Source organism: Simochromis diagramma, unplaced genomic scaffold (genome assembly GCF_900408965.1).
Source record: "Simochromis diagramma unplaced genomic scaffold, fSimDia1.1 OVJJ01000304.1, whole genome shotgun sequence".
Classification (NCBI taxonomy): Eukaryota; Metazoa; Chordata; class Actinopteri; order Cichliformes; family Cichlidae; genus Simochromis; species Simochromis diagramma.
In genome coordinates this window covers 9,073,550-9,087,707 of record NW_024387030.1, presented here as the reverse complement: position 1 = coordinate 9,087,707, position 14,158 = coordinate 9,073,550, and the positions used below count along the sequence as shown (strand labels likewise).

Here is a 14,158-nt window from a genome sequence, read left to right as displayed (position 1 = left end):
CGAGCCACGCCCAACACCTAAAACCAGCACCTCCGATCTGATGTCACATTGATGGAATTCATGCATTTAACCACCAGCTAACAATTCATCTCATTCAATCATGATTATACTTGTCCCACTAGGTGGCGGTCTAACCATTACTGACAAATGGCATAACAAACATTTCCTAGCTCGAGTCTCATCACGCCTGCGACCTTTGGGAGAGATTGAACATTTTGATTTTGAGTGACAGCAGATTACTGCTTTTTGGCGAGTGATTGAAACTCCACGTGCCGCCATGACCACCCCATTTTCCTGAATGTAAAAAGCTTCGCAATTTAACATCACAAAGGTCTTTAGATTCCACACACAGGAGATTGCATAAATCTGATGAAATCCCTTGGAGGAGTACGTCAAAGCACGGTGCCTGAAAAGAGGGGAAAATGTTGCCAAAATTGCACATTAATTTTAAAATGGCTGACTTCCTGTTGGATTTGGGATAATGCTCCAAGAGACTTTTTTGTACATCTTGATATCTCCTATAAGCCTACCAGGTTTCAGATTCATACATAAAACACAGAGCTGGGGCTGCGGTTTTGAAATTTTGTAGGGGGCGCTGTGGAGCCATTTTGGGATATTCAATGAAAATGATCACATGACAACAAAGCCTTCGTCACATTGGAGGTGTGTGCCAAATTTCAAGCCTCTATAAACTTGCCAAGACCCTCAAAAGCCACTTCATCTTTCATGGTGAACAGCGTTGCCACCAGGGTGCGCCGTTCAGTTTAAAGTCATAATCTTTGCACTGAAGCATCACGAGGGACTGATGGTGATATTCACCGCTTTTGAGGTGGCCACGATGAACCTGTGAAAATCAGTACAACAAAATTAAAGCCATGACATTTCCTGTTCCCACTAGGTGGCGCTGTCCGTATTTCCGACAATGGGCACATCAATCTGTTCAGGGCGGGTCTGACATCATGCCTGTAAAGTCTGGTACTGATCAGACTGGATTTCATTGAGTTATACTAATTTGTTTCTTCATGGCATGACATCAAAGTTCGCCATGCTGCTGGGGTCACACCCTTTCGCGAAAACTCACAGTTTTCACTGTAACCCAAGACCAACTCCTTAAAGCTTTCCTGGAGAAATTTGAGGCTGCAGATGTCACCCATCACTATACTGTACCCCAAAGTGTAAAACATGACATTTCCTGTTCCCACTAGGTGGCGCTGTCCTTGATGTCAAATATGGCAGTTGAAATATGTTCAGGGGTGGAGCCTTATCATATGTGTTCACTTTGGTCAAGGTCAGAAAATGTATGACAAAATGAGAGGCAATAAGATTTTCATGGCGAGTCATCGAAATTCGCCATGGCGCCACGGCCTCATAGTATTGTGAAAACTCAAAAGCTCCGCAATTTAACATGGCACAAGGGTGTAGTTGACACTGTCCAAATTTGAAGTTTGTAGGACCAAATCCCAAGGAGGAGTTCGTTAAAGTACAAGGCATGGAAATGGTAAAATCAGAGCCAAAATGTCACCTTCAATCCAAAATTGCGGACTTCCTGTTGGGTTTGCGTCAATGGGCCCCGGAGACTTTTTTGTTCGTCTCAGCATGGTACACATGTGTGCCAAATTTCATACATGTAGGTCATACCCCCACCGGGGGCTCGCGTTTTTCATTTTTCTAGGTGGCGCTACTGAGCCAATTTTCCCTGGCCATGTCTGCGGACATTAAAATACGTAAATTTTCACCAGACCTGACGCGTGTGCAAAATTTCATGAGTTTTTGAGCATGTTTAGGCCCTCAAAAGGCCGATTCATTTGCCGGAATAATAATAATAATAATAATAAACAGAGCAATTACAATAGGGCCTTCGCACTGTCAGTGCTCGGGCCCTAATAAAGCAGAAATATTGACTTTGTATTTCATAATTAACACTGTAATTTTAAATATGAGACCCAGAGAGATTCCAGTTCAAGTAAGGGAGGCCATAATTAGGCTGAAAAAGTATTAATAACTAAACAAACTTTAGCCATGGCCAAATAAAATAAAGCAGCTGAGACATACCAAACAACCAGAAAGAATAAATTATTATTATTATTATTATTATTATTATTATTATTATTATTATTATTATTGACAACACTCAAGCCACGAGTTGTCCTCGCAATCTTCGGACTGACTGATAGGAACGAAAAATCTTTGTTTCCCACGGTATGTTTTAAGGAGTGAACATGCGTCCCTGCGCTTTTCAGATCTTTAGCAGGAAGGCTAAGACGCTAAAAAAAAAAAAAGTAAATGCTTTTGTCTTTGGGGCTTCAGACGTCTATATGGAGTACTGTTGATTTACGCTTTTACACAGCTCAGTTGTTAGTTTGTGTACATGTCCCTGCTGTTGGCGTCTTTTGCGAAATTTGACGTTGTTGGTATATTTTCAATTTCATACACACAGGAAAGTGTCACGCATTAGTCATGTCACATGTAAAACAGTGTGCCAGTTATTTGTAATTTTGATTCTTTTTAGTTTTATTTTGCCACATGTATTGATTGACTGATCTAGTTTGAGTTTATTCATCATTCTCTATTTTAATCTTTAGGTACAGTGAGACCAATGCATTGGTGTGTCCTGTATGTCCAAAAGCTTTTTCATTGCCATACACACTGAAGCAACATCATCTCATCCAATCAGACACCCCTTCATCTGTAAAGTCTGGAGAGGGCTTTTACACAGGCCTGACTGTGACAAGACTGTGGCATTAGCAGTCATATATGGGGCCTCCTCCGGCTGTCCGAAAAATATGCCTCATGCAAATGATTGCCCAGTGACTCAGGGAAACATTTCTAATGTTGTGGGTCGAGTACTGTGGGAGCAAGCTGATTGTCCAAATGTGGACATCTGCAAGCACTACCCATAATGACTGCTTATTATTTAATAACCTTTGGATTCACTTACACACTCATAACAGACCAAAACAGTTAGAAAGAGGCAGTGAGTCAACTCAGATCTTTCCTGCAATGGCAAATATGAGAATGCACTTGGGACTGCAAAATAACTTTGAAACACCAATGTCATAAATGTCTCAAACCTTCTGCTCACTATCCAAATTACAGACATTTTCTTATTTATACTTGAAAGAAACCCTTCTCCTGTGCAGTCTGCAGGAAAAGAGCAGCAGTACATAAAACGCGAAGACTTGAAACGATTCTGGTGTGGGATCTGTAGAAGATCGTTTCAGTTGGAAGTTAATTCGATACGCCATCACAAAATTCATAGGAGTCAAAAAGAATTAGAAAGTCTTCCCCCTGTGCAAAACAGCAATGCTGTGAAAATACCCAATTCAGAAACAATAAAACATTTAATTGAACCCAGTAATGCAGACTCAATTTCCCAGATTATGACTGTGAAACCAGAAGGGTGCAGTGAGTTTTGCAGCGATTACAATGGCTCTCTCCCTCAGGATGTTGCCTTAATCACATCAGGGGAAAGGAGCAGAGGGAAACCTGCCGTGCTACCAGCAAGCAGCGAATTAACGCTCTACGTCAGTGCTGAATTTGTAGAAAATGTTTTCCTTCTACATCCAAGCTTCAGATAATTCATACAGGACAAAGGCCCTTTGGCTGTGAGATATGTGGAAAGAGATTTCATCAGAAAAGCCACTTGAGGTTCCACTGCCGCACTCATATGTGGTCTAAATACCACACATGGCAATCGCGTGATATCAACTGACCACACTGGCGAGTTAGCGAGTTTAAATACAAAGGTGGGGACAGATTTCCCAGCTCACAGAACACTGCTGTGATACGTTTAAAGTCTAAAGACAGAGAATGACACAAATGTTAACACAGATGTGTAATATTAATAAGGTGAACCTGTGAGAAAGGTTTCCAGAGTGACTGTGAAAAAGAAATAAAGTCCTAAATCAACACAAAACCCAGGTGGTGTACAGCACAACTGCTTCCACTGTTTTAAGTGTTTTCCGAGTGCCTCTAAATTACAAAGGCATGAGATAGTGCACGCAAGCAGGAAGCCATGTCATTGTCCTATATGTGGAAAAGCATGCAGACAAGCTTCTCATCTGAATACCCACAAAAGAACTCACTGAAAGGGAACTCAACCAAGCCCCTCAACCAGCAGGAGAACATCAGAAAACTGAAAGTGACACATGAAAAGCATTTTTTCTCAGGAATCACTGTTCATATGCCATCACAGAAAAAGTCTGCAAACACCCATGATACACTATCAGATTTTGAAGTTGTCCGTAATGGAATGAATGAAGTATCCTGCAGCACACGTGCAAAATCCATCATTAAAGTAAGTAGCCTTGTTAAGACTAACTCAGAAGGTGTTGTGTCATGTAAAAAAAAGAGAAGCTTCAATTATGCAGAATATGCTCTACAAACTTGGTCACTCATTGTGGGATTAGGTCATACAGATGTGTTTTATGTAGCAAAATATTCCCACAGAAGGGTAACCTGATACCTCATGAGCAAACATGTAGGCACTGCAACGAAATTCCAAACAGTATCCAAAGTGAAATGAAAAATGCCAGCCTACGTCCAGATAAGTGTATTCAAACATGTATTCATTGTACAGATTTGGATGCCAAATCAAACCAAAGTCACTGTATGCTAGTACTTGTTACAAGTCATTTGCTAATAAAGAGGTAGTTCAGGGCTTGGAGGCCGTGGATGCTGATTGGCTGGCAGATCAAGAGGTAGCCTTGAACGAAGGGTAACGAATCGGGGAAAAAGCAAAGAGAGGCTACATACAATTTTAGCAATTTATTTCCCACTGAACTAGTTGTTGAAGTAGAGAATCAAAAATGCCAGCTCAAGTGTTAAGCATGAGAATAATGACTAAAGGAGTTAGAACTGTTTCAGGTAGCGACAAGCTGCTTAGTGATGAATTGGTAAATTCAGTGGCTGAGAATCAGATCCAACAAGAAAATGATTGGTGTGCACCACTCAGTGTTTCTGAATGAGACAGGTGCACTGCGAGTTTTCTAAATGAAAAGGATCTTAAGCGGCACATTTGTTCAAATAATATTCAAATGACAGACCATCATTGTGGCATTTGCTTCAAAAAGTTTGTGTCTCTTTCTAAATTCGCAAAGCATTATGCTGTCCACACAGGACAGAGGCCACTTAGGTGTGGCATTTGTGGTCTTCCTGTCCCCCTCCTGCTTGGCAGCACTTTATTCAACATCCTTTGATAAAAATATCTTCTTTGCGCATGCACATTCACTTGAAAATAGTCTATTTTGTTACGTGTTCCATCCCTTTTTTTAACCAATTATTTTTTCTTGCGTTGTCGCCAAAATAAAAAGCTGATTTAATTTTCCCAGCAGTTTCCACACGCAACAAATACGAAACCAGGGGGAACGGAACGGATTGCAAGCTTTCGTAATTAGGGGACGGTTTGAGGGACGTACCTTTTCAGGAAGTTAGTCGCACGCAGCGCGTTTGATTGTGGAGGTACATAACCAGCAGTCCGACGGCAGTTACATTCATGCTGAAATAATAATAATAATAATAAAAAAAGGTTAGTGAGCTAAATTCTGGTAACGTTATACCACTGAACTGGAGTTAATATTGAACGATTAACGAGTCAGTTGTGTCTAAATGCTATTAATTAGCTATATCACCTCATTGAGAATGCTAACAGTTACTAATGTCATGTTACTACTTTCTGAACTCGTAACTCTTAATTTGATGTTAATTAAAGTACAGGAAAGTCAGTTAGTTCGTGGTTATGAAACCTCCTAGTTTACTTTTTAACCGAGATTGTGAACTTTCTCAACAGTAAATTACCCTGTATTAGTCCAGCTATCGTATATTTACAAAGGCTCAAGTTGAAAACAGATACTTGTATCAGTCGATACTTTAAAACAAACGATTTCTGCGCTTTTTCTTCTTCTTCTCACAGTCGTCATTTTATTATGGCCACCATGGAGAAAGAAACCCCTGCTAAAAAGGCTGCTACTCCGTCTGTATCCCAGATAAATGCGGAATATGTCACGCAGGTAATCACAGCATTTATTTTCTGCATATGTGGTTCAGTACTGTGTTGTGAAGTTTTTCCATGATGCTGGTATGCTGAAGATAAAAAAAAAAAAAGTGTCCTGATTTTCTTTTGTTGCATTCTTTGTCATGCTAAAAACATAAAGACAGCTTTGCATGGAGATAGGATAGGCCAAATGGCTGTAACTATGGCATATGTTCAATTAACAATTTGTTGCATCTTCCATGTTTATATTTAATACTATGTGTGATTTTCACATTTCCCGTTTTCAGTTGTCTAACAAATATTGGGCGCCTCATGCAAAGAACAAACTACCTTTTGACCCTAAGGTGAGTTATTTGCGCTTTTGCAATTTAGAGGTGTTGGTATAACTTTTATTAGTGATAACCAGTCACCAGGGCTTTTGGCAAACAGTGTAACATTCAGTGATGAAAATTGCCACAGTTTGTGCTCCATTATAATGCAGTGCTTATAATTTGTATCAAGTTCAAACAAAAATAAAGTAAAGGTTGATATTGGAACTGCTTATTGGCCTAATTGTTATTTTAATCCTTGGTATCAGCCCAGAGTGGGAGCACTATAAGGATTTGGTCATGTATCTAATAGAGATTGATTTATCATTTATCATATAGTTTCAGATAGTAAGTCGAGTCAGCAAACTACCAAGCGCATGTTTGTTAACGCTAAATTTCTGTGCTTTTATAATGCTTTGAATGTTCTTTGTGGGGGGGTTAGGTGATGGAAGATGTTTACGAGAAGGAGATTCTCAACTCCAAGTAAGTGAATTTTGAACTTTCTTCCCCTATGAAACACTTTAAAAAAACATAAAGGACATATTTCACCGTTCATTGTTTTTGAGTTATGCCCATTATATTTTCAGATTTGCCATTAGGAAAATTATGCTGCTTGAATTCAGGTAAGTTATTTTTACTGGATTTTCTTTATGTTATCATTTAAACAATCACTGGAAAAACAGTGATTTGACAACACTACTTGCTACATGGATATTAATTTGTTATTTCTAATATTTCAGCCAATACCTTGAAAACTACCTTTGGGTGAACTACACTCCAGAGGTTTCCAGCAATGCCTACATCATGTCCATTTGTTGCATTGTCAATGAGAAGTTCAGAGAAAATGTTCCAGCCTGGGAGGTAAAAAAAAAAAGCAGTAATTTGTTGAAGTTTAGCTTAATTATCATTAAATGTTGTCTATATTTGATTGTGTTTGCCACAGCTAATGCAGGAGCTCAGCTTTTTACATTTTCTATTGTTTGCTGTGTTTCAGGTTTTCAAGAAGGAACCAAGTCATTTTCCATTTTTCTTCAAATGTGTGATGGAAGCCGTTCTGGCAGATGAGCAGGCTGGTCTTACTCTGAAGGAACAAACTGTGCTTCTGGTCTTTATGGACCACTGTTTCAACAGTCTGGTGTGTACCACTACACTGATATCTTATAACTAAATATTCAGAGAAGTTAGAGTTATTCTACTACCACAGTGATGTCTGTTTTTGTGTCTGTGTTATTGTGAGTCATCGGTTTATATTTTAAAGACAGTATTTATATATTATAAAATGACATGACTTGTCTATTTAAGCCAGGTTAGTGTCTTAAAATGTAAAGCCAATTACATAATGATTTAAATAATACAAATTAAGACACTTTCTTACACCATAATGGAAGCAATGTCAGCATACACTGAAGAGGTACAAGGTAAAAAAATGTTTGTATATCTCTTGGGAAATGGTTCTACACAACATTTTAATATGGACTTTCTTTACGTCCTAATAGTTTATAAAAGGTTTTTAAAGAGCCCAGGTGACTATCTCTTGAACTTTCACCGTGATCATAGAATTATGATCACTGACAGGTCAGGTAAACATCACTGATTATCTCTTCATCATGGCACCTGTTAGTGAGAGTGATACGTTAGTGAGCAAGTGAACATTTTGTCCTTATAGTTGATGTGTTAGAAGCAGGAAAATTGGGCAAGCATAAGGATTTTAGCAAGTTTGACAAGGGCCAAATTGTGCTGGCTAGACAACGCTGGCAGAGCATCTCCAAAACTGCAGCTCTTGTGGGATGTTCTCAGTCTGCAGTCGTCAGTATCTATTAAAAGATACAGGGTCATGAGCAGCCAGGGTTCACTGATGCACGTGGGGAGTGAAGGCACCGTGTGGTCTGATCCAACAGTCGAGCTACTGTAGCTGGTTCTGATAGAAACGTGTGAGAATACACAGTCCATCGCAGTTTATTGTGCTTGGGCTCATCAACTGGACAACGGAGCAATGGCATAAGGTGGCCTGGTCTCATGAATCACATTTTCTTTTACATTACATGCATGGCTGGGTGTGTTGCTTACCTGAGGAACACTGGGTACCAGGATGCACTATGGGAAGAAGGCAAGCCAGCAAAGGAAGTGTGATGCTTTGGGCGATGCTCTGTTGGGAAACCTTGGGCTCTGCTATCTGTGTAGATGCTTCTTTGACATGGACCAACTACCCAAGCATTGTTCCAGACCATTTAGGTCCATTCATGAAAACTATCTTCTCTGATGCGTGTGGCCTCTTTCAGCAGGATAATGTGCTCTGTCACAAAGCAAAAATGGTTTAAGAATGGTTTGAGGTGTTGGCTTGGCCTCCATATTCCCTAGATCTCAGTCCAGTTGAGAATCATGTCCAATCCATGGAGGCCCCACCTCATACCCACAGGACCTAAAGAGTCTGTTACTAACATCTTGGTCCAAAATACCACAGCACACCTTCAGGGGTCTAGTGGAGTCCATGCCTTGACAGGTCAGGTCTGTTTTGGCAGCAAAAGGGGTACCAACACAATATTAGGCAGGTGGTCATGATGTTATGCCTGATGTACTGGTACTGGCAAGCGAAGTAAGAATTAATGCAATTATCTTTACTGTCCACTAGATGGCAATAATAGACAGGACAGGTCAATTTGGGTGCTCTCCATCTGTATCCTCTGCAGTTGCATTAAACCACAGGCAAGCACTGCGGATGTTTCACTTAAAATGTGCTGTGATAGCCTGCTGCCCTTTGATTGTATCCCATAAAGGCCTCTAAATAATTTAGTTGGAGACTCCTACTAGGGATTGAAGTATGATATATTTTTTTAAAGTATAATGCACAAAGCATTTTGACAACCCCCACCTCTCACACTTAATCTTCCCTCATTTTTTTTCTTTCTCTCTCTCTGCACTTTCCTCCCAGGAGGTAGATTTGATCAGAGAGCAGGTGCAGCAGCTCATCTCTCTGCCAATGTGGATGTGCCTCTTACCAGTAAGATGTCAAACTATTATCGTAATTAAGAAGCTGTGGTGTTTATTGGCACACCAAGTAATGTTTGATAATTCTAAAGGAATGAATTGCTTCCTTGCTATGAGACTAATCCCTCTTTACACTCATTTGTTACTCATTTGTTTCTGTGATTTTTACAGTCCAGACTCCAGCACGAGTTGAAGAAAGTTCCAAAGCTGCAGAAGTTCTGGAATCTAATCAAAAAGAAATCTGATAAAATGGATGCTGACACAGCTGAGCAGTAATGATATTTGTGTTCAAAGAAATCTATACAGATTTAGAGAATCTGTTTCTAGGTTGTTCTGATTTACTTTCTTCGTGTTTCCTCAGGGCAAAGAAGGAGAGGACCTTCCTCTCGGCTCTTATTAAAAAGTTTCACGGAGTTCTTGCGTCAATTCCACCAACAGGTAAAAAAATGCTTGTATATCTCTTGGGAAATAGCTCTACACAACAATTTAATAAGGACTTTCTTTACGTCCTAATAGCTTTTAGAAGGTTTTTATAGAGTCTAGGTGACTATCTCTTGGACTTTCACCGTAAATAATTGGTCAGATCCATAAATCTCAAAAACATAAATGTGTTTAAGCATTCTCTTTGTAAAATTAACAGATACATCTGTGTGTATGGCCCTCTTTTATAAATCTTAGTCATAGTAAGATTGTACTCACATGCACAAGCTTTATTTCCACTCTGGTATTTATCCATAAATATACACTCCTTAATCATTTGCATAATTAAATGCTGTTTGCACCTCAGACACAGCAGTGAATTCCACAGCAAACAGAAGTGCTTTTTCACTGTAAGTGTAACTAAGAGACGGAGATGTTGGAGAAAAAGAAATGTGTTCTGTTTATTGAATCATGGTTTAAAGTAAAACTGCTGAACTGAGAAATGCAAGCCAGATGAAAAAGTGGACTTGATTTGCTATACAAATATGAAAAACGTGAAAAAAATTACATTTCTTTATAAATACGAGAACCCCATGGTACGATATTGTCACAATTCATTACTCATGATATTTTTGTTATTTGTGTTGCAAAATGAAATTGTCAAGCATGCCGACACTGTCACTAAAACCTGCCATAAATGTTGCCAAAGTTGGAGTCGGTCTGCAGTTGAATGGGGGTCAAGTTGTCAGTTGCATGCAGTAACTGGAAAATCACAAATCGCATATCTGTTGCTTTTTGCATCGACATAAATTCCCATTTAACTGTTACTTTTGTGCTTCCGAAACCTTTTGTTCTATTAGCAGCATAACCAGAATACAACCAGCTTGCAGCCAGTTGAGCTGAGTTCCCTTGAGTTGTGCTCACTGACAAAAACTCATTAAGACTGGCAGTGTCAAGCTGATTTGTCTACATTTATCAACTAAATAGCAATTATTTGCAAACCTTTGACAATCTAGGACGTGACCAGTGTTGGATGGTTTTTCAGTTGAGCTGATTTAATTAAGTTTGCTAAGCTAACTCTAGATGGTGGTGCATGGGATGAGCCCTTTTGTTTGTAGCATTCCCAGAGTGTTTTAATTCATTTAATAAAATATTGAAAATTTGGTGTTAATACAATGTTGCCACAAAGAAAATGCGATTCTATGCTGTATCTGTGTGTGTGAGAAGCAGAAATGGCTAATTTGACACAACATAATGCATTATGTTTTCCAGCTATCCTTTCTTCTCTCTCTTTCTTCTCTCTTGCCTTGATGCAGTTTTTAAGAAGAACAGATGAGATTTTAGTGCTTAAAGGTCAAGGTCATCATGACCTCCATTGCATGAATATGCTGACTATAATGAAATTCCACACAAAAGTCTAATAAGATAAAATGGTCAACTAATGCTTTTTTTTATACCCAAAAAGGTCAAAGGTCACTATGACACCGTAATGTTCTGCACAAACACCCTTCTAGTTTTTACCGAATGCCATATCTCAGGAGCAGGAGTGAAATTTGTGAGAATATTTAACATTTGATTAGATACTGGATTGTCTTCATATAATCTCTGTGTGTTATATGAGTCTGGATAGAAATGGATGTAAACTGTTGCCAGTTGCAGCACGCCTATTCTTTCTTTTCGAGTCGTGCAGCTGCCCAAGGAGGATGTGCTCCAGCTGCCACACAGCCAACGGCGCTCACCGCTATGTTGTAATGCAGGCCGACACACAGGCCCCCCACCTGAATGCTAAAAACAGAATGTGTGTATTCGTGTGTTTAGATAGAATCAAACCTGACAGATTAGATCAGAATCTAAAACCCAGTAGGATCCACATCACTCCAATACTTACTGCATGGCTCAACTTCTAAGTGTACACACACACTTACACACCAGCATGCCTAATGAGAGCTGGGGACCCAACATGCTGCTGTGCGAGCCGTGCAGCATCTCGTAGCGAGGCTCACGCACTCAGCATGGCACTTTGGCGTTGTCCATATGCGTTTGCTGTCCTCGTGTCCTTGTTGAAAACTACACATCGCCCTCTACAAAGCAACATCTAATATTTCCTGTCTTTTTTGGGTTTGTCTATTCATCATATTTTATCTTTTGCTGTGAATGTGGATTTCCTGAGCCAAAGTTATAACCTGAATTATGCCCTCTTATTTTCCACAGGGCCTGTATCCATGGACCAAGTGCATTACTGCGAGAGATTCATAGAACTCATGATTGATTTGGAGGTAAAGCACAACCTTCTTAATCATACATTTCTCAGCCATGTTAATTTTTTATTTATGTTGAGAGATAATGCATTCATTCTTAGACTTGTTTCTATGGGACTTTCAGTACAAGGGTAGTTCTACAGTATTTTTGTAATCATGATATCCTGATGAAGGAAGCAGTCTAGACTTAATTTTCTGCAGATCTCATTTGTTTGTCTTTTGTCCTTCACATTTATAGCTAACTCATGTCATTAACAGTCACTGGATAAATGATCTGCATCAGCTTTGCTCTCTGTGCTTCTCTCTTTCCTGTCTGCAAAGCTATGCACTATTTGAAGCAGTAGTCTGATCATAGTATGAGAGGTTATTTTCAGCGTGATGGCTTTTGACATGTGCTACAAACTGTAAAGTATAACAAAGCCCAATGACATAATGTTTGGGGACATCCAATTCCCTTTTTAGAAAAATGATGTTTGAAGGAACAATTTATTTAAAATATCCTTGTTTTGTTTTGGGGGGATATTTTTGGTTTGTTGGTCTCTTTAAATTTATAACAGATTGCAGATTTGAATTTATTTTCCAATGTCTGTTTTCTGTTCTTAATTTAACTCCCGTGTGCTCGACTGTTGCCTGGAAACTTGAGGCAAAGGTCTTGTAGGTGAAAGATAGTTATTTAAAAGTGTCAGTTTCTTTCGGCTGTGAGCTGCAGCGTTATTAGATGTGAGATCTGCAAAAAAAAAAATGTATTCCACCAAATCTCAATGAAAATCATGGTGTACTATTTGCAGCTGTTTTTTTTTTTTTTTTTCTTCATATTTTGAGGCGGGGGAAGCTTCTCCTAGAGAAAAAGTAAAAACTAAGAAAACTTTATTTAGTTGCCGTAGATGCCATGCAATAGAGTGTATTCAACTGTGGAAATCACGATGCGTTTTTGTCACAGAGTCAGGTTTTTTTTGGGGTTTTTTTTGTTTTTTTAAGGTGATGAAATAGCTTTTAAAGATAAGAAATATTTTTGATGTATCCATTTTTTAAAGAAATAATGAAGTGACGCAGAACTTCACATAATTATTTAATTCCTGACTAATGAAGGTGGTGTTAAGACACAGTGTCACGTAAGATTTTTACGCCTCCTGCCTGGGCAGACCTGCTGTTACTAGTGAGTGAGCACAATGGATGTCATCTGGCCCTCTGCTGACAGGCTGGCCTTGCTGTTTCTGGCAGTGGCTACTAGCTGGCCAGTTGACTGTCCCCAGACTCATCTCCTGTCCTTCAGCACTATCATTGTACAAAGACTCAGTTGCCTGAAATCCATACTTCTACTCTCTGATGACAACATGAAAATGATTGCAGAGAAAAATACACCTATTATCAAGCCAGTTCTGTGTTGACTGTCAGAACCGTGTTGAGATCAGAGATTGCTGTTGCATATAAAGGGTATCTGTTCTTTCTCTCTTTAGGTCTTACTCTTACTCCAGCACATGCTGCCTTGAACATCACTTTTCCATGATTGATATAGATATTTTGTTTGTGTTTTGCCTCACAGTTTTGTATTTCACATTTGGTTTCACATTAGTGTTCATTTTTCCCCTTTGCAGCACTCTTTATAGTGTGAATCTGTATGCTCTAGTCACTCTCTCACTCAAAAGTGTTCTTTGTTATATTCTCACCAAAGCAGGTCTGTTATCTCATTTTGACAGGTCTCCTCTGTTCTTGCCTTTATGTCATGTTCCTGTGCTGCAAGCATCAACCACATAAATAATGAATATAGACGAGAGTTAGACAGTTTTTGCCATATTGTCTTCACATCTTTCTGTCAGAAAGCGAAAAATAAGACAAACTGTCTTACCGTATGTTGAAAAATAACCTCAAGACGAAAAAACAGCAATCAATAAGATGCCTTGATAATCACGATGCTGAAAAATATGGTTGTTCGCAAACCAGTAAAGTTTAGTTTAGTGTGGTTTACTTTGTTATCGTTTGGAGGTGAGGATTTATTTCCACAAACATGGTTTCATGTGTGTATAGGCACTGCTGCCCACCAGGCGTTGGTTCAATACAGTGCTGGATGACTCTCATTTGGTGGTCAGATGTCACCTCTCCAGCCTCACAAAAAGAGAGAAGGAGGGGCATCTCTTCTGTCAGGTACAAAAATAAGCAAATATGCATTAAAACTTGTCAATGACAATATTCATGTT

General features: G+C 39.2%; 1 protein-coding gene across 3 annotated transcripts in view; it reads left to right on the top strand.

Moving 5' to 3' along the window:
• The window catches only part of aqr (aquarius intron-binding spliceosomal factor), a 62,653-nt gene that overhangs the window by 6,984 nt on the left and 41,511 nt on the right, over positions 1-14,158 (top strand). For 2 of the 3 annotated variants that reach the window (XM_040042560.1, XM_040042558.1), the window contains exons 1-12: positions 5,392-5,527; positions 5,912-6,008; positions 6,280-6,336; positions 6,743-6,783; positions 6,888-6,923; positions 7,041-7,161; positions 7,295-7,435; positions 9,230-9,298; positions 9,457-9,557; positions 9,647-9,723; positions 11,917-11,981; positions 13,989-14,105. In XM_040042560.1, coding sequence (XP_039898494.1) covers positions 5,925-6,008; positions 6,280-6,336; positions 6,743-6,783; positions 6,888-6,923; positions 7,041-7,161; positions 7,295-7,435; positions 9,230-9,298; positions 9,457-9,557; positions 9,647-9,723; positions 11,917-11,981; positions 13,989-14,105 — 909 coding nt within the window. In that variant the 5' untranslated portion in view covers positions 5,392-5,527; positions 5,912-5,924. Of the gene's footprint in view, positions 1-5,391; positions 5,528-5,911; positions 6,009-6,279; positions 6,337-6,742; positions 6,784-6,887; positions 6,924-7,040; positions 7,162-7,294; positions 7,436-9,229; positions 9,299-9,456; positions 9,558-9,646; positions 9,724-11,916; positions 11,982-13,988; positions 14,106-14,158 lie in introns of those variants that run through there. The other variant, XM_040042559.1, reaches the window with a different exon arrangement.